General features: G+C 40.5%; 1 protein-coding gene across 1 annotated transcript; it reads left to right on the top strand.

The window, feature by feature from the left end:
- Positions 1-5,212: 5,212 nt before the first annotated feature.
- Positions 5,213-20,273, top strand: gucy2d (guanylate cyclase 2D, retinal). The gene is made up of 19 exons (XM_037747680.1): positions 5,213-5,580; positions 7,552-8,571; positions 8,687-8,988; positions 9,113-9,485; positions 9,585-9,669; positions 9,771-9,879; positions 10,022-10,141; positions 10,232-10,312; positions 11,074-11,250; positions 11,335-11,491; positions 11,604-11,753; positions 12,130-12,278; positions 12,395-12,558; positions 14,153-14,345; positions 15,161-15,335; positions 15,951-16,049; positions 17,330-17,424; positions 17,508-17,590; positions 17,740-20,273. Exons 2-19 carry the CDS (start codon positions 7,719-7,721, stop codon positions 17,822-17,824), a joined length of 3,450 nt encoding a protein of 1,149 aa, XP_037603608.1. The 5' UTR covers positions 5,213-5,580; positions 7,552-7,718; the 3' UTR covers positions 17,825-20,273.

Here is a 20,273-nt window from a genome sequence, read left to right as displayed (position 1 = left end):
TGAGGCCTGGAGGGTCCCCACCGGCCATATCCCTTGGTACAGCTTATGCTGGGCATGCACTTTACGATTTTAGTCCGTTTTTGGCTCGAATTTTGAGCCGCATGAATCATTTTAGAGTCGGACTGAATTTCAGCTTCGTCGGGTGTCGTCGTTTGTCATGCAGTGTAAGGGGGGGGGACGTCTCTCGCACAGTTGAAGCAGAGCCTTGTACCGATTCCGCAACGTCAATGCCTTATTACCTCCGCCAAGGCCAAAGGCCTTGGGCCAAGGAGGTTATGTTTTCACCGGAGTTGGTTTGTTTGTTTGTTTGTTTGTTTGTTTGTCTGTTAACAGGATTACTCTAAAAGTTTGTGATGGATTTCAATGATATATTTTTGAGGGATGGCTTGTAGCACAATGAACAATTCCTTTAGATTTTGTCGGGGATCTGGCCTCAGGAATTTTTTTAAGGACTCCGATCAGCCACAACATTATGACCACTGGGTATAACACATGCGCAGTGTAACTGATGATGCGTTGATGACGCGTGACCCAGCCTCCTTCTGAGAGCAGAGAGATACGTGTGTGGATGTGTGGCGAGACTTTGAGGTGCGGGAGCTGCTAGCCGTCCACGGTTAGAAAGAAAAAAGCAATAGGTGATACAAACATAACAAGGCTGGTGAATAAGAGAGGCATCCGCCGATTCGTTACACAGAAACACACCGTGTTGATAATAAGCCGACCACCTCATGGTACCGCCAGCTGTGAGCTGTGATCTGTTTTTAAAGTCAGGCACCTTGGCGGAGGTATGCGCTCTGAGGGTGCCATTCTAGTTTCTACTCTTTTTACAGTAATTGGAGCGTAGCTATCAAGATAACAATGTAGGCTACAATAGATATAGCTAGTAAAGCCCTGTAACTGTGTGATTTTCCTCATAGAGATGTGAAATCTGTAATTTGATAAAAAACAACATCACTGGAAGTCCCTGTTAACTTATGTTTTTAATGCCTCAGTTACTTACTCCAACAGATTAATTGTATCCATATATAGTAGATTTAATATTAGTTTTGTCAATGAATGTATAGTTAAGCTTTTTTTCATCCCTTAAAACCTTTCAAAATTGTTACTTCTTTTTTTGTTTCTTAAATTTGCACTTTGCACATCTTTTTTTTTTTTTACTTTTTATTTTACTAAGAAAGTTCAAAACAGTTGTAACATATAGTATACATGTTCCATTTTTTCATTGTAAAAATTTTAGTGAATATATTTCACATTATAAAAATGTATAAATTATACAACAACTATCAAAATGAAATAATAATAATAATAATAATAATAATAATAAATAAATAAATAAAACAACAAAAACATTCAGCAGCTGCTAAACAATTGGAGTAAATTTAAAATGTCTAAATAATCCAATAGTTTTTGCCAATTTATAAATTTTGAATTTCAAGTTTTCAATAGTAGTAAAATAACTTTTAAAATCAATATCTTTAAAAATATAAAAGGAGGGTAATCTTGTAAGCCATGTCATTTTATTGATATAATATTTTGCTAAAATAATTAATCAAATTAATTATGTAACTTTTGTCTGCTGAAAAATTGTGTGTGTGTTAAAAGTGAGTAACATATTAATCTTTGTTAGATGATGATGATATCTTTTTCAAATTTTTTTGAAAAGTTATTTTGTATATCAAACCAAAAAGAAGTAGCATGAAAGCAATCACTTTGCACAGATCATTGTGGGGGAAAAAAAACTCCTGAAGCTCTGCAGAGGCCAACACCCATTCTGAGGTCAGCGTCGAAGAACAGTGACAGGTTTCCTGTTACCTAACACACATTTTAAATAACACTCTTGACATCTTTTCAAGGAAGTTTCCTTGCTTTCCTACCGCTCTGAACCTGTGATCCTGGAAAGACTGAGTGATGTCACTGTGGGAGGCGGCCAAATGAATTCACCTCATCACAGTGGGGTCACGGAGGAGGCAACTGTCTAAGCTTCTCTATCATTCCTCCCACAGATTTTTTTTCAGTATTTGATTAATTAGATTAGACAAATAGCTTCGCCGGAGAAAGTGTAGAATTCCAAGAGAGATGTACTTATAAATCGTCAAATCACACGACCGCTTTAAGAGTCATGTGACCTAGCACATACCAGTATCACACTATCTTCTAAAGACAGGTGTGACTCATTCAAATGTAGATATAGTGCATTTGGATAGGTTTAGATTAAAAACAGAATACTAATTTAGCATGTTTTGCCTACATGACTGTGGTTGTTGGTTTGGGCTACAGATTAATAACAGAAAATAATAGTAATAATGATAAATTAACAGGTCAGAAGTGCTGCTATCCTCCTGTCAGTATGGTGCAGTGTTGCTACCTCTGCAGTGGCTGGTTCTTTGCTCAACTGGGCCGGCTGTGTGTGTGACCTTGCTTTGAAGTGATCTCAGGCAGTGCCGTTAGCCATGTCGCTAAGAGGCTTGCAGGCAGCAGATCAGTTTAGCACAGCCTCACCTGACTAATCTGATTACTTCAACAAGGCTGCTATCAATGTGCAAGACAGGACAAACAATAAACACATCGTCACACTTCCATACATAGGGGCCCATCGTCATAAAGCTCAGCAGAGGTCACTATCGTTTATGAGTATCTTTTACATTTAAATGTTAAATGTTTTCTTAATGTGGAGTTTCCCTCTCCCCTCCCAAAGGCTTTCCAGCTGTAGTGACCTGTACATGCTGCCAGGTCACAAGAGCAGCAGACTTTCAGTAGCTTACCACAGGATATTTTCAGCCCTCGGCTCCAGCTCACATACTGCAGTTCTTATGCCTTTATTAGCATTAAGATGCCTTTGCCCTATGACCGTTATCTTGTCCAGAATTTGAAGCCCAATATTGGGAAAGGACGAAGGCTACAAAGATGTCAGCAGGAGGAATGTAGTCATAATAAAGACACCTTGACATATTTGATCAATCTAAAACAGCTTTTATTCATGAACATTTTGTGGTATTTTTCTGGGTTGAGAAAAACAAATTGTTACAATCCAAGCTTTAATTACTAAATGATGGAATGAAAGACCCATTTTACCGGTGTGTGTGTGTGTGTGTGTGTGTGTGTGTGTGTGTGTGTGTGAGAAGAGTTTTAGCCGTGCTAAATGTCAGTTAGTATCTTTTTATCTACTGCAGTAAGACTAGGTGAACGGCAAATAACATCATGGTGGACTTGAGCAGTAGGGTTAAATGGGGCCACAGATAGAGGCCCCTTAATCACTGCACCAGTTTCAAGGTATTCTTGCATGCTATTCTATGGTTTAAGGTAGCCATCGGTGGTAAGTGTGCAATTATTACCTCCGCCAAGGCCAATGAGGTTATGTTTTTACCGGCGTTGGTTTGTTTGTTTGTTTGTCTGTTAGCAGGATCACTCCAAGAGTTCATGATGGATTTCAATGAAATTTTTTTGGAGGGGTGGCGTGTAGCACAATGAACAATCTTTTCGATTCCGGCTTCAGGAATCAAATGGATTGTTCATTGTGCTACACAATAAAGTATTTTTTTTAAAGGGACTCTATGTAAGAAACAGAAATTGCTTGTTAACAGTGACACCTGAGGCCGTTAAGTCCACGAAAGTCAGCGTCCTGTTGCTAGCGCTCGCGCTTGTGCTCGCTCTACATAGACATGAACGAGCATCGGTCAAAACAGTGAGGCGACACACGTCAGCTAAAACCACAATACTCTATACTCTATCACTCTATATTTCACTTGCTTGGCAGTAATGTTAGCTGACCAGACGAAGGTCTCTACATGAATCAATGCTGATATTGTCCTGCTTCAGACTCCTGTCTTCTGCAGTGTGTACCACGTGAGAGGTTGAGCGAGTGAAAACGAGCGCGGTGTGTGAGTGAAGGCAAGCAGGCAGACAGAGGAGCAGAGCAGCATCGACTCCGGCGCTGTTGACCAAAGCTACAGTCTCCCCTGTGTCTTCTGGCCGCGGTCGGGGGGCTGGAGCAGGAAGAGTTTACACTGTATTGCAAGACGGGCTTCACCAGATATAACTTTGCGGTTTTGGTGCTTCCATGTAGTTTGTGTTGGAACAGCGTAGCCACACGCGAGCGTGCATGGCACACCGACCCGATTTATAAGTGTAAGAAGTTACAAACAGTACCTTTAAGGACTCTAATCAGCCACAACATTATGACCACTGCGTATAACACATGCGCTTTGTAACTGATGACGCGCTGATGACGCGTGACCCAGCCTCCTTCTGAGAGCAGAGAGATACGTGTGTGGATGTGTGGTGAGACTTAGAGGTGCGGGAGCTGCTGGCCGTCCATGATGAGAAAGAAAAAAGCAATAGATGACACAGACATAACAAGGCTGTTGAATGATAGAGGCATCGGCCGATACGTTACACAGAAACACACCATGTTATTAATAAGCCAACCACCTCACGGTACCGCCAGCTGTGAGCTGTGATCTGTTTTTAAAGTCAGGCTCCTTGGCGGAGGTATGCGCTCTCCGAGTTGTTCTGTTTTGCATGTGGAGGTTTATTAATTATTTTTTCTTTTTGCGTTGGGCACATTTATAGCCGAGAGTATTAAAGTAGGGAGTTTCTCAAGGTATGCATGATGGAACGACACTTTGCTGATGGTTGAAAGTTCCTTCAAAGTCAAAGTTCATGGATTTTGATGAGTTAAATGTCCCTGTTCTGGCACAAAAAGTCACATAAACTACATTCCTCACACCAGCAAATCAAATCATACTTTTTATGGTCCTCCTAATATATAAAACAATAAATCAGTCCAGTAAGCCACCATTTTCAGCACATTTCTTCCCAGTTCTGACTCTTAAAATAGCCGTTGAATCCATCAATCAAATCAGTCCTGTAGTTAGTCTTAGTTAGTATATAGATAGTCTTAAGTTGTAGGTTATTTTAAAATGTTCTAAGCTACATCAGCACTTAAATTTACTCTGTGTAAATGATCCAGAGTGAATATACCTCTACATTCACCTTCTTTTTCTTTCTCATCGAACATCCCCCCCCCCCCCCCCCCCCCCCTCCCACACACACACACACACACAAACACACACACACACACACACCCACACACTCTTACCACACTTGTGTGGATTAAAAGCTAAAGAGGGCTGAGGAGTCAAAGCTCACCAGTCTTCTCCTCTCTTACCTTTCTTTTACCTGTTACCTCTCCACAGCTCTCTGCTACCTTTTTACGAACCCAGACGCTGGATTGGGGTTGCACCTCTTCTCACGCACTATCCCTCGCTCTGTGGTTTGGGGTGGGTCCCAGTCCAAAACAGGGACAGGGAGAGCTAAAGCAACTACTGGAAATGTGGAGAATTTTCATATTCAGTATTGTCTTTAAGGAACTTGGATACAAGAGGAGATAATTAGATTATTTTTTTTACTTTCCATGCTATTTGGATTACCTATGATATTGTTTCCCAATAGAAGGACAACGACAACTGTTCCTGCTGTATACTGCTGTATACTTAATCCACCTGGAGTTTGGATGGTGCTTTTCAACGACAGGCTCCGGCGTCGACATGGCTCCTACAGTATGTAGAGAAACCGCTCCAGGTCAGAGCTGTCTCTTATTAGATCTGCTTCACTGAATTGTCTTGTCATTGATTTACCATTATTAAGGGTAATATAGGTATAGTTTTTTTTAATGTGAACAATTCCTCCATCATACAGTGTCATTGTAGCCTGCTCCAGTAAAGGTTATACTGTTGGAACGCCAAGGATCGTCCAATCCCTTCATAAATTTGTTATAGACTTCCAAAAAATTGCTCTATTAATGAAATGTAAAATGCATTTTGATGGATTAACATAATTTGACCTATTTTTTATTTTCAGCAGCACTTTAGAACAAGGTTAGCATTAGTAAGGGCTCCTCTCGACCTATTGCGAACTGATAAGCCAATGACAGTATTAGCCACTTTAGCAGGCTTGATAGTTGCAGCTTGCTTGCTTGCTGCGTTTCAGCTTGAAGGCAAAGAATCAGATCAGGCTCTGTGGTATTTTGGGCTGTTAAAATGTCATTTTTTAAACCACTGAAAGCCACAGGTGGTTTACATGTAAGATTTAACCCAAAATAGGCCTCATTTAAGATTGTGCAAACATAAACTAGAGCTATCAGACAGATAAACCAGCCAAACTAAGTTTGAGATAATTTAGAAATAGTGTCACTATTGCAGTCCACCAGAGAGCACTGACAAGTTCATCTTTTAGCTGTAAAATGTCCCACTTAGTGTGTATCTTTGTCATAATACTTAATTTTATTTTGTTTTTAAATCATAAGAATCTGTGTCAAGGTTGTTTGTTTATGCCATGTGTTTATGTAAAAACCATCAGATTCTCAATACAATATTGTACATCAATATCGATAAAATCCAGTATCACTCAGGCTATAATATAAACGCAACACAACAAACACAAGATTGTTAACATTTTTGTCATCCGCAATTGTTTCACTGGAGGTAATTCTTAGTAGTGGTATTCTTAGGTAATTCTTCAGTATTTTAAGCTGTGGACTAAAGTTTTTAAACTGTCTTTATAAACCAGTATTGGTGGAACATGTTTTGTTTCTTTCAAACTGAACTTTCTTAAACTTAAGAAGCAATGCTCTGAATTTTAGCATTAGCTGCCACTAAAGTTCCCCTCACCGCTGACAGGTTGGTCAGGCCTTTTGCTCAGCTGTCAATGTCAATACTTTTGACATGGGCAGCCATTTTTAAGTGTGTTCCTGAACGCAGAATGAAGTATCAGCAAAGTTTGTGTATTAGTTACAAACAGGAATTAAAAGTAGGTTTTCAAAACATCATTGGCAGAGTTACAGTAGATGATGAAAATGTCCAATGCAGAAGATTATAGCCATAGCATGTATTTGCATGCAATAAATGCAACACATTGAAATTTCAGTATCATTGTCTTTCAGCAATTAAGTCTCTAAATTCAGTTTATGTTTTAAGATTAATAAAAAACATGTCTTTTCTTATTTAACGTGGAATGCCAGTATAAGATCCATCATACTATCATTTAATCCTGAGATATTTTTAACAGCTAGTACACATTTAGATGCCGGTTTCAAGAACCTGAGGGGTGAGAAATGGATGGCTGAGAAGATCTCAAAGAGATTGACTTTTGAAGGGAAAAGAGATGCCAAGACCAAATAGAGACAACAAGGCCAGATTTAGCTCCACGTTACCTGGCACTCAATTTCTTAAACTCTGTGGACCCGGCAGAGCTAATCAGCTTGCCACACACATGCCATTAATTCTTCGAGGAACAGTGCTGGCACTGTGGGCACCATGTCCTTGTGAGACAGATGGATGTTGATAAGATTCAACATCACATTCTGTTAAACAAAACGGCTCAACCAGATGCAAGTTGAGGTCAGGGATCATGTCTGAACCCTGGAGACTGTTAAAGCCCTGAGGTGTCCTCGCTTGTATCACAGAACTGAGGAAGCAAAAACTTCATCACGCTGAATTGTTGAGCTACAAATTGTTCTAATTACACCTTCTTTTCCTTTTTTTTTGGAGGCAGCGATGGCTTGGGGTTGTCTCGTCGTGTGTCCAATTTTGGACTAGAGGCCTGCTGAGTGCCAAGGGAAGTCCTATCCACGAAGACACATTGACTGTCACGGTTATTATTACCATAAACTCTCCGCTCCCCTGCTGTCTCTAAAGCATCAGAATAGCTGTTTGAGGAAAATGGCAAGTCACAGAGACCCTCGCTTTCTGCACAACCTATCCTACCACCCTCGATGGCAGCATGACTCAATAAAAGTGAAGCGAAAAGGACATAAGCGGACAGCGGCTGCAAACAGTTGCAGTGGATATAGTCTGTTTAAATCATTAGCAGCTTCATCAGCAAAACCACAGATGCCATCATCCCCGGTGCAACGCTCCAGGAGCCGGTGTGGGAACTGGCTTCTTCTGCCCTTAGTCATCATGCTCTCATTTCTGCCCTGTCAATCCTGGGCGACCACTTTCAAGGTGGCCCTGGTTGGACCCTGGACATGTGACCTCCTATACTCTAAAGCCCTCCCTGACTTGGCAGCCCGCCTCGCCACCGCCCGCATAAACAAGGACCCCTACCTCAACAAAGGCTACTGGTATGACTACACGCTGATCAATGAGGACTGCAAGTCATCCCGTGCTCTAGCTCGCTTTGCCGAGCTGGATGGTTATGGTGCTGCTTTCCTGGGCCCCGCCAACCCAGGCTACTGCTCCTCAGCTGCTCTATATGCAAAGGAGTGGGATGTTGGGATTCTCTCCTGGGGTTGCCTCAAACCCAACATGGACAAAGGAGGGATGTATTCCACCTTCCTGCGGCCGCTGCCACTGTCTTCCCGTGTTCTTTTCTCTGTGTTGCGGTTCTTTTCGTGGGCCCATGTGGCCATAATCTCAGAGGAGACGGATTTGTGGGAAGCCACAGGACAGGAGCTTGCCTCGTCACTGAGGGCCCTCGGCCTGCCTGTCAACCCTGTGGTCACCATGGAGTCCGACAAGGATGGGCCTCGGAGAGCCCTGACAAAAGTTCGGCAAGCAGACAGGGTCAGAGGTGAGTTTTAGATGTAAAGATGACTATAATAAGACAACAAAACACCCTCCACACTGTTTTTATTGCACATGAATCATGCAAATGAATAAATTTTTAATCCTTCCTCTCTCCACAGTGGTCATTATGTGCATGCCTTCTGTCCTGATTGGTGGCCAAGCCCAGTACCAGCTCCTGACAACAGCCTTGGCCATGAGTATGATTGACCGTGGCTACGTGTTCATCCCCTACGACGCCCTCCTCTACGCACTACCCTACAAGGAGGCACCCTACTATATGTTAGGCAACGACACCAAGCTGCGGAAAGCCTACGACGGGGTCCTCACCATCACTGTGGACTCTGGAAAACGCAATTTCTATGAGGCCTTCAGAGACGGTCAGGACAGCTATGAGATCCGCAGCAGCACCCCACCAGAGCAGGTGAGACTCACTATTGTATATTGTAATAATAGAAAATGATGATAGGAGTAATGATAGAAAAATATGACACTTTTACAAACATTTTAATTAAACTAAACTCATCACATCACTTTTCTTCTGTTAGGTTTCTCCATTCTTTGGCACCATCTACAACATGATATACTACATAGCTATGGCTGCAGAGCAGGCCCGCGCCAGTGGAGGCCGCTGGGTAACTGGTGAGATCTTGGGTGACAGCCAGGGCGGCTTTGAATTTGAAGGCTTCAATCAGCACTTGAAGGCCGGCAAGAACGGCGAAGGCATGCAAGCTCGCTACGTAGTGCTGGATTACAGTGGCATTGGCAACTTTCTCTACTCCACTCATATTGTGGATGCCACTCATACGTATGGCGGGGTCGGCAGCTTGAAATACCTCGGCCGTTCGATCCATTTTGCAGGCAGCACGCCCTACACGGACTCAAGCTGCTGGTTTAGCCCTTACTTTGCCTGCACCGGAGGTGAGTAGTTTCATCGCAGGAAATAAATATAAAACTGGTGCACTGCTGAATAATTCAGTACATTCAAATTGTCCTTGTGTTTTTCTTCTCTTCCCAAAGGCCTGGACACCGTCACTCTGTTCTTTCTTTTCCTTGTGTTCATTGCAGTCGTTGGATGTGGAGCTAACTTCTTTATTAGTCTCAAGTATGTACAGCAGAGTATCAAAGAATTATCCGGTGCAGTCTTATGTGATCTTTCAAAAAACATAATGATTGCTTTTCTTTTCTTTTTTTTGTTTTGTCTAGGAAAAGTGGCAGGATAGGACTCAGTTTTGGAGGTGGTAATGGCGGATCAACAAAGGTAGTCCTGACTTTGGACGACCTGGTGTTCATCAACACTCAAATCAGCAAACGGGTCAGTTCCTAAATGCTGAATCTCTGGCAATACTGATCGTACCTTGCTTTGCAAATATGTGATGTATGAAAGTTGATTATCTGTGAAAGATGATCTACTATAAGCTGACCCATCCTCTTTTGAACTGTGTGTGTGTGAGCAGAAGATCAATGACGAAAGTATCCTGAAAAGCCAGCTCGATATGAGGACGCCTCACCACTCGGTATCCGGTCGCAGCTACATGGCCTCCTCGCCAGACAGCTCCAATGTTGCTGTGTTTGAGGTGAGGCAACACATTCAATAAGCTCCTGTTTGACATTTTCTTTTTGTTTTTTAGTTTCACAAAAACTGTATCGTTTTGTGTTCGTCCCAGGGTGACTGGGTTTGGTTGAAGAAATGCCCCGGTGGAGGGGTATCAGGTGTCAACGGCAGCACTGAGTTTGTCTTTGTCAAGGTAAGTGAATGTGTGTCATTATTAAAATGACTGATTTTACATCGTTGCCAGAAAACACAGACTATAGACTGGTTTGGTCCCTGGCCAAAATAAAATGCATCAAACTGAGTGATATAGAGTGCTGTAGGGATGACGTATTTTTGTAGGCCAACCAGGAAGTTAGCATCGCCCTGGGTTCCCTCAACCAAAAGCCAATAGGATTTTTCCATTGGGTTTTGGATTATTGCAGAAAATAACCTGTGTGACACACAAACATTTATGATACTTACACGTTTTGTTCAGCAAGATAATCTTCATGAATGAACATCACTATTGTGGTTTTTGAAGCGTGAATGCAATCGTCAGAAGTAAAAAGCTAAAGTCAGGCTATAAATGAACTAACAACTAATGACAGTGAGTATAAACAACAAGGCTGAAAAGGCGGACAAGTCGACGTGATGACGTTTAGTAGTCTCATTTAGCCACTTGTTAGCAACCCCCTTTTTTAAGACACGTCAAAGCTTCAGAATTCACGAGTGGGATATTTACTGACGTATTTTATGTCATAATATAATATTAAAATCTCTTCAGCTTGTGTTAACCAAAGACCTTATTTCAGGCATCTAACTAAAAACCCAATCAAAAAACCTATTGACTTCCAGGCACAGGAAACAGAAATGTTACAATGCTAACTCATTTCCAGGTTTTAGGACTCATTCCTGCACCACTCTATTCCTCTTGCAACGTAACGTTTCTTGATGTTTCCGTTGACTTCCAATCAGCTCAGAGACATGAGGCACGAGAACCTCAATCTTTTCCTGGGACTGTTCTGTGACTTCGGGATCCTTGCCGTTGTGACCGAGCACTGCTCTAGGGGTAGCTTGGAGGATCTGCTCATCAATGAGGAAGTGCGTCTTGACTGGATGTTCAAGTCTTCCCTGTTAATGGATCTGATTCGGGTAAGAGAGACAAAATGATGCGTTTCATTTCCCATCTTGTCACCTTTCCTCATCGCTCACACGTTTTCCCCAATCTATTATCAGGGAATGAAGTACCTGCATAACCGTGACGTCATCCATGGACGACTCAAATCCCGTAATTGTGTGGTAGACGGGCGCTTCGTATTGAAGGTGACAGATTATGGCTTCAACGAAATTTTGATATCCCAAGGCATTGACACTGAAGGGGAAAAGCCAGAGAGTGAGTTCATGTCCATCCACAGACTAATTTAGTGACTTTGCTCGTATACTGTATATCAGTATTATTTGTGTATTTATCGTTGTGCATTTTTTTTTTTTTTTTCTCAATAAAGATCTGCTTTGGACGGCACCCGAGCTGCTGAGAAACCCCAGTCTGAGGAGGAGGGGCACGTTCAGTGGGGATGTCTACAGCTTCTCCATCATCGGGCAGGAGGTCATCTCTCGCTCTGCACCTTTCTGCATGCTGGACATGCCTCCCAAGGGTGAGTGATATGGGCATAGTAACCCCGAAGAAGTAGCAGGAGGTTTTGGGGCCATGATCTATTAAGATTTTAAATGTTTTTGGCAAATTTGTGCAGGTGCTAATTGACATGTCCATCCTGTCCTTTATGTTCCCCTCCTGTGGGGATAATAACATGCTATTTATTGTTGCTTTTCGCACAAATTATACACAAAACAGTTCACGCTGAGCTGAAAAGAAAATCACCAATAACATTTATATTTATTTAACAAAATTGGCCGCACAAAATCCTATTCGAGACAATTGCATTGAATTTTTATTACAATGTATTTTGTCTGTTTTTGTGCATTTCTGTGTGTGCCTAACATCTGTGTGTTCTTGTCTATGTGTGTTGACAGAGATTATCAACAAGCTCAAAGAGCCTCCTCCGTTGTGTCGGCCCTCCATGTCGGTGGATGAGGCCCCGATGGACGTAATACAGGTTATGAAACAGGCCTGGAGTGAAGAGCCAGAGAAGAGGCCGACCTTTGAGGAGATCTTCAAACAGGTAAAAACACTGTAAACGCGTGTTGATCCACATCTACTCCTTCTTTTTTTATGTTGTTTTGTGTGAAAGTAGCATGCTGGAGATGACATTCCTGTGCCCTCCTTTACACATGACAGTTCAAGAACATCACCAAGGGAAAGAAGACTAACATCATCGACTCCATGCTGCGTATGTTGGAGCAGTACTCCTCCAACTTGGAGGATCTGATCAGAGAGAGGACAGAGGAGCTGGAGGTGGAGAGGCAGAAGACAGACAAACTGGTTGCTCAGATGTTGCCCAAGTGAGTGTCCAGCAACACACGACTGAATTGATAAAACTGTGATGTCATGCTCTTAAGTCGTAGCCTCTGGAGGCCTGTAGAGCATCAGCACAATAACAATATAATATTTTGCTTAAAGCAGCAGTAGACGAGATTGGAGCACTTATGATAAAAAAAAAGTTATTTTTATAAAACGGTCACTTTACATGAGACAGGTAATCTGAAAAAAATCATGTGCCTCTGTGTCCTCTGGTGTCATCTGCAAGATTTCACAGACCGGAGGAAAACAACCAATCAAAGCCGAGCCAGAGTCTGCCATCTCTGAGCAGCTGTCAATCACTCGTGAACTCCGATCAAACGGTTAAACTAGGCAGCGCTGATCAAATATGAATTAATATTATGTTACTGTAATGCTTATTTCTCTCCTCAAATGTTTTCAGAAACATCTTGTAGTGTACTGTTTAGCTGTAAAATGAGAAAGATTGTGAACCGGCAGCCATGTTGAGATCGGTTGAGGAAATACCAAACACCGCCCACCAGCCGGAGCAAATTTTCTAATTTTACAGCTAAACAGTACACTACAAGATGTTTCTGAAAACATTTGAGGTGAGAAATAGGCACTACACTAACAGAATATTAATTCATATTCGATCAGCGCTGCCTAGTTTGACCGTTTGATCGGAGTTCGCGAGTGATTGACTGCTGCCTCCGTTGAATGAATAACCAATAGGGAGGCTCTCTTTCTGAAATGATCTGTGATTGGCCAAAGTCATCACGTGCTACATTTTTTTAAAGCCTGAAAACAGAGCCATGAGGAGGTGCAGAAGTTTAGTTTTCTCTCAGAACACTTGAATTACAATATGCTAAAAGGTAATTATGGATTTTTTGCCCAATGATGCCAATTTACCTCCACTTTAAATTACGCTTTTGTTACTTCTTCAAACAGGGAGGTCAATGGTCAGAAGACAGCCTCCCTGAATCTGGCAGGGATTCAGTGCTCAGTTCAGCAGGGTGGCTGCTCCCTGACATACTGTAGTGGTAGGAGGTCTTCTGCAGCTTAACATAATGTTTCTCACAAACTGTGGAGACCTAAATGCAGCAATTTGCTTTTATGATTTGTAGTGCAACTGATCACAAAAAATGTTTCTGTCTCAGAGCTGGATGTTATTACCAGAATTTTCTTCATCTCAAAGTCAAACAAGGACACCATTACATACTCAAGTGGGTTCTTCATAGCATTGGATTTAGTTTAATCATATCTCACGAATCTTTATCATATTAGGTCAAATAAAAAATGAATGTATTTGAAGTCACTGATCTATCAAAGAGAGATAGCACCTGCATGCTGAGAGGAGAGGGTCCCACCATGCTGTCATTTTGTGTATCTCAGTCTTGTTTTTAGAAACGTCACTTTGCCTATTTGCAATGACCAATAATAGTAGTAGTAGTAATAGTTTAGGTGGAAATCCTGAAATCGTCACATTTATGGGATTATAAATGGACAGCAGTTGAATGTCTGTAAAAGTCTGTGTTGTGTAAAATTACTTTACTTTACTATTACTTTACTTGTGAGAAGACTTGTGTTTCACCACTCATCATTGTCGTCCTCCTCCAGGTCTGTGGCCCAGGCGCTGAAGACGGGCAAGCCTGTCAAACCCGAGCATTTCAGCGAGGTCACGTTGTACTTCAGTGACATCGTGGGCTTCACCACCATCTCGGCTCTCAGCGATCCCATCGAGGTGGTAGACTTACTCAACGACCTCTACACACTCTTTGATGCTATCATTGGACTGCATGATGTCTACAAGGTGAGTGATGGGTGGGGGGTTGATATTGTAAATATGTTTTTCTTTTTTTCTGTGCATTCCAATACCCATACTACCATACTATTTAGTATACATAATACATAGTATGTCAAATGCAGTATGCCAAAAATACCAGGATGTCCTACTACATCCGGTTGCATTTTGCACAAGAATAGACATCTTTATTAAAATTTGTCTTTGGATTCACAGACATGCACATTTCACAGATGTACATACACTTAAAAGCTTCCTTTGCTATGGGTTAAATGACATTAGATTAAGAAAATAATAATAATAATAATAAATACAATGATAAATACCAGTAAAAGCCTAAGTGGGCCAAACAGTTGGGATGAGAGTGGTAAAATATTAACAGTTAATACATATCAAGCCAGCATGCTTTTCTGGCTGTTCTGACCCATATTCCTCTGCGGAGGGGATATATGAGCAAGAGGGTCAAAGTTTAAGGCGCAATGTTATGAAGAAGTAATATGTCCCAATTATATGCATACTGCATGCAACAGTACGCACTTTGTAAGGACAGCTGCAGTATGTACTAAAAGTAAAAAGAAAAAGTATGTGATTTGGAACGTAGCCTCAGTTTCAGTTTTTTTTTTTAACAAAATTTCATTCAGTCTTGCATCTTTTTGTATTTCCTGGCAAACTTTCCACAATAATTAGATCTAAGATTATCTATATTGTTGATGTTATATTTCCAACCTCATTTTAACACATGTCCATTATTAATCAAGATGATTCTTTGCAGTGTTGAACTTGTTTGTGTGTGGGTGTGTGTTCTTAATTTTTCTTGTATGTAGGTGGAAACTATCGGAGATGCCTACATGGTAGCCTCAGGAGTCCCCAATAGAAACGGCAACCGTCACGCAGCCGAGATGGCCAACATGTCTCTTGACATCCTCCACTGCATCGGGACCTTCAAGATGAGGCACATGCCTGAACTGAGGGTCAGGATCCGTATTGGCCTTCACTCTGGTGAGCAATATGTTAATCCTCTCTGTGTTCTAATGCTCTCTCTCTCTCTCTATACACATATATATATAAATATATATACAGTAGTAATGTTGCATATGGAACGTTTTTTACCCTGAGTGATTACTTTAAGAGTCACATACACGTGTAATGAGTAATTTGGCATGAAATAAATCAAACTCTGTTCCAGAGTGAGTAAAAGTTAATATGTTACAGAGGAATAATAAGAATACAGGAGCTCAAGCTGCTAAGGCAAGGAGCTATTTTTACCTCCTTTATCCTAGTCTGGAACTTATTCCTGGAACAGTGAAACGCTATCCACTTAGAGCACTGTCATCCAATTAACACACTGCATACTTTGGATTTCTAACTCGATTCTATGAATTTCTTTATGTACACAGAAGTGGTAATAGTGCACAGCTTTAATGTTATGTTTTGGGAATAGAGTTGAGTACTTTTATTGAAATGAAAAGAGATTATGAGTCTACTAGAAAGAATAGGAACAACAATTGTATTGAAAAATTAGTCTTCAAAGTTATAGTCATATTTATTTTAGACATATTTCTTGCCTAGGAGAAGCGTCATAGTCGTGTGTGTTGTTGCTGTCTATGTTTGCAGGCCCAGTGGTAGCAGGAGTGGTGGGTCTTACGATGCCTCGGTACTGTCTGTTTGGAGACACTGTCAACACAGCGTCTCGAATGGAGTCCACAGGGTTGCGTGAGTGTCTCACACATCAGTATATAGACCAGACCGATATCCTCTTCCTTTTTTTAATCATTTTTGTTTTACATTGACACAGTGGTTGAGAGTACAGGTGTAGTCTGTGTGCATGCTGCCTGAGGCTAAACAGGGCTTTAAAGTGAGCAGTCCTAACTAATCCTTTAAGACTATCAGCAGAATTAGAGGCCAAATTGAAGTTTCAGAGTAAATGTCAACATCAATGACCAAGTTTGCCTCCTCTGCCCTCTGCATGCTGTAGAAATTAAGTGTGAATTTAAGTATTAACTGCTAAGTACACTTAACTTGTGTTTAAGAATCACATTTGATGGAGCTCCCAGGAGATCATACTGTAATAAACTGAGCAGTATCTAAAATACAGTGGTGGAATGTAACTAAGTACATTTACTCGAGTACTGTACTCAGGTACAAATTCAAACCATTTTATGCAGCTTTATACATCTACTCTCAGAAACATCTTGTAGTGTACTGTTTAGCTGTAAAATGAGAAAGTTTGCTCCGGCTGGTGGTGCTTGGTATTTCATCAACTGATCTCAACATGGCTGCCAGGTCACAAACTTTCTCATTCGTGAGTTTGCGAGTGATTGACAGCTGCCTCCATTGAATGACCAGCGAATAGGAACGCTCTCTCTCTGAAATTACCTGTGATTGGCCAAAGTCTCCCGTCACGGGCTAGATTTTCTAAAGCTTGAAAACAGAGTCACGAGGAGGTGCAGAAGTCTAGTTTTCTTGCAGAACACTTGAATTACAATATGCTGAAAGGTTATTATGGAAAAAAATTATGGAAAAAACATTCTGCCTACTACAGGTTTAATGCAGCAGTAATATTAATTCAAAAATGTCATATATAATAGTACAAAACTGAGAAGGAACATTTTACTGCACAATGAGTACTTTTACTTTTGATACTTTAAGTACATTTGGCTGATACTTACATAATTTTACTTAAGAAATGTTTTGGATGCAGAGCTTTTACTTGTAGTGGAGTATTTTCACAATGTGGACTTTTACATAAAGAAAGGATATGAATGCTTCTTCCACTGCTAAAATTATTCATTTATGCTTGACTGTACTGTATTTAGCATTGATGGGTAGTCTTCTGCCACCAAGTGGCTTAATACAAAATGACAGCCTTACTTTCTAAATTTCTCAGATAGAATAATTTTAAACTTCAGAAAGTTCCAAAGCCAATACAGATTTTACATGTATAACTGATATTAAAGCAAATATCGAGGATCTTTCTGTATTTTCTATTACAGCTTACAGAATCCATGTCAACCAAAGGACAGTTGCTCTCCTGGAAAGCTTGGAGCTGGGATACAAAGTGCAAAACAGGGGCCTGACGGAGTTGAAGGTAAAATGAATAAATAATAAATTTACACACTGTAACGCTATTGTCATAACAGCTAATAAATGCTACTGATTATTTATTTTTAGGGAAAAGGGATTGAGCACACATATTGGTTGGTAGGGAGGGAGGACTTCAACAAACCTCTGCCGATTCCTCCAGACCTTACAGGGTAAGAAAATATTTTGGTTACTCCTCCACGTATGCATAAATGTACATTACATGTAGCATGTAATCAAGTGACTGTATGGACGGCATGTCGTGTTCTGCTCTGACTGTGTCCCAGTCTTGGTACATAAAAAGCTGTATTTCCTATTACAGGGGAAGCAATCATGGTATCGCTTTAGAGGAGATACCTCCGGACAGAAGACAAAAGTTCCTGGATCGACAGAAGAAGATGGGCTAGAGTAATGGTTTTTTTTTTTGGTTTTTTTTACTGATGTCCCAGAATGAAAAGTGATATTTTCTAGAACATTATTTTTCAGTGAAAAAATACGCAAAGAGATGTGTGAAGGAAAAGTTGAACATGCAACAACCACATTCTACTGTAATTGATGCTACGCTCAAAATGACATCCAGTACCAGTGACATGGGGATAAACACTTTCTGGAAAGCATCTCTATACTAAAATAATCTTTATTGTAGAAGAGGCAACTGTCCATTTTATATATGTATTCAACAAAAAAATAAAGCTTACATAATATGCATACCAAAGTTGAATTACAGATCCAAAAAGTGTTGGGTTAGAGGACAGCAATCGCCTAACAAGAAGGGATTGTGATGTCTAAAAAAAACGATCATGGTATACTTCATGTACTGTATGTATCTTTACTGATCTTTGTGCTTTGTAGAGATAGTGGAGAGATTTTATCATGAACACCCTAAGGCAGTACAGTCTTTTACAACAACTCAGAATTAATACATTAAAACATTTTCACAGTAATTTAAGATGGAAAGCAACAGATAGGTCAACCAGGGTTGAGAGCTCAGGTCAGAGATGGCTCGGATTTTGCTTTTGTGGCAGTATTACTGTGATTATTCACACATTTGATGAATTAAGCCATATAATAAAAAATGGCCAAAATATGTAAAACAAAGCATCCGCTTTTTTGATTACTGTGTCTCCTAACATGTATCCCATTTTTGCAGTAGGCCTATTTGAGTTGATTTGACTGATAGGTCTGTTTCATTCTAACTTATCACTTTGATTAAAAAAATGGGCTCTAAATTTGAGTTTAGATGACTTGTTCCAGTGGTAATTATATAGATAGATACTGGAAATGATCTTGGGGCCAAAACATCTACAAAGCTGGAAATAATGGATACATTCCAATATTTAATGACACATCATTTTCAGAAAAATGTCATGATGGGACCCACATGATATTTTTCTTTAAACGATTGACCTATGATGTGCATCTACATTACGTTTCTCTCCTTAATGATGTCATCATACTACATACATATATATTGTTTTAATGATGTCATGATACTACATACAGTATGCATTGTTTTGCTTTGCTGACATTTTCCACCAAATCATAGCAGACGTACGCAACAGGCAAACAAGACCCGAACTATTGCTCACTAACAGTTTCCCTATAGCTTCACCTACTGTTCATGTAGCCCATTACTGAAACATGCTGCATGCTGAATGTACTGTACAGCTGTGTGTTTAACAGGGTCTTAATAGGACAGCAATGGGAAGACACACAGTAAATCTGCTCTGAATTGACTGAAATTATTATCTGAAATAATGTGCTTCAGCAGATTGAGCCTTTTCATGTGTATCGCTGTCTTCTAGTGGAAAATGTCTTGAGTTTTGCAGCCATTATTTTCTTTTTGGGCTCTCTGGGACCCCAAACAGCGGCTGCATCTGAAGGTCCTCTGAGAACAAATGTTCACTAAGACGCTCCCATGCTCAAGCCCAGGGGATTTTACAGAACATATGGAGAAATAATGCATACAAAAGGGGTAGGACAGAGTCATTTCTCTTTATCTCGGGGATGTGTATATACTGTAAATTTGTAAATAGTTAGTTTGTGCCCTGCAGGGTTAGGGACTTTTTGGTGGAGTTTTTTATTCTGCTTGGGTTCCCTAAATCCCTGACACAAAATGAGATAGCAACAAAACATAAGGGTTTAATCACAGTGCATTCAGAAAGCAAGCAACCGCATTGTTCCCTCACTCTCTGTTGGCTTGCTAATTGTCTGCTGCAGCACTGATACTGAAGCAAATAGGCAGGCAGTGTCAGGATGTGATTTTTCTCCAACAACAGTTACATTTTTTCCTTGGGAGCTCACTTGCTGACCACTTCTAACATAGACAAAAAAAGAACACACATCTGATGATTTGATTATCAGGTTGCTTGTGGTGTATTCTTTCACACCATTAAGTGTTAAGCACTGGCTCTTCAAGCATGATTAAACCCCTGTCCAAGAGGAAACACAGGATTCTGAAGAACATGGAGAAAAGCTGTATCTAAAGAACAAAATAAGTTATTCTATTGCATAGGTAGGACCTACGTTTGCTAGATTTTTAATCAATTTGCCAAATAGATGAAGCTCCTCAAAATTGAATGGACTGTATTGTTCATTTTGAAAGTGTTCTCAATGTGTTTCTATAAATAAATGATGGTTTTAGTGAAGATTGTGTCTTCGTATGTTACGCGGCGTTTGTGTTGAGGCCATTTTCCCAAATGGTGCCCTGACAGTACATTAAATTATGATTCATAAGTTCAGTAACGAAGAGTAAATCACACTTTAAATGACCGGTAAGACATTTATAGCTTGATATTTCTAAGTTGGTGGCTTTTATCTGTCAAATCTGATTAAAGTTTTTCAATTATAACAAGC

The sequence above is a fragment of the Sebastes umbrosus genome, chromosome 17 (genome assembly GCF_015220745.1).
Source record: "Sebastes umbrosus isolate fSebUmb1 chromosome 17, fSebUmb1.pri, whole genome shotgun sequence".
NCBI lineage: Eukaryota > Metazoa > Chordata > Actinopteri > Perciformes > Sebastidae > Sebastes > Sebastes umbrosus.
The sequence above is the reverse complement of the archived record's forward strand: the minus strand, read 5'-3'. Positions and strand labels throughout refer to the sequence as shown.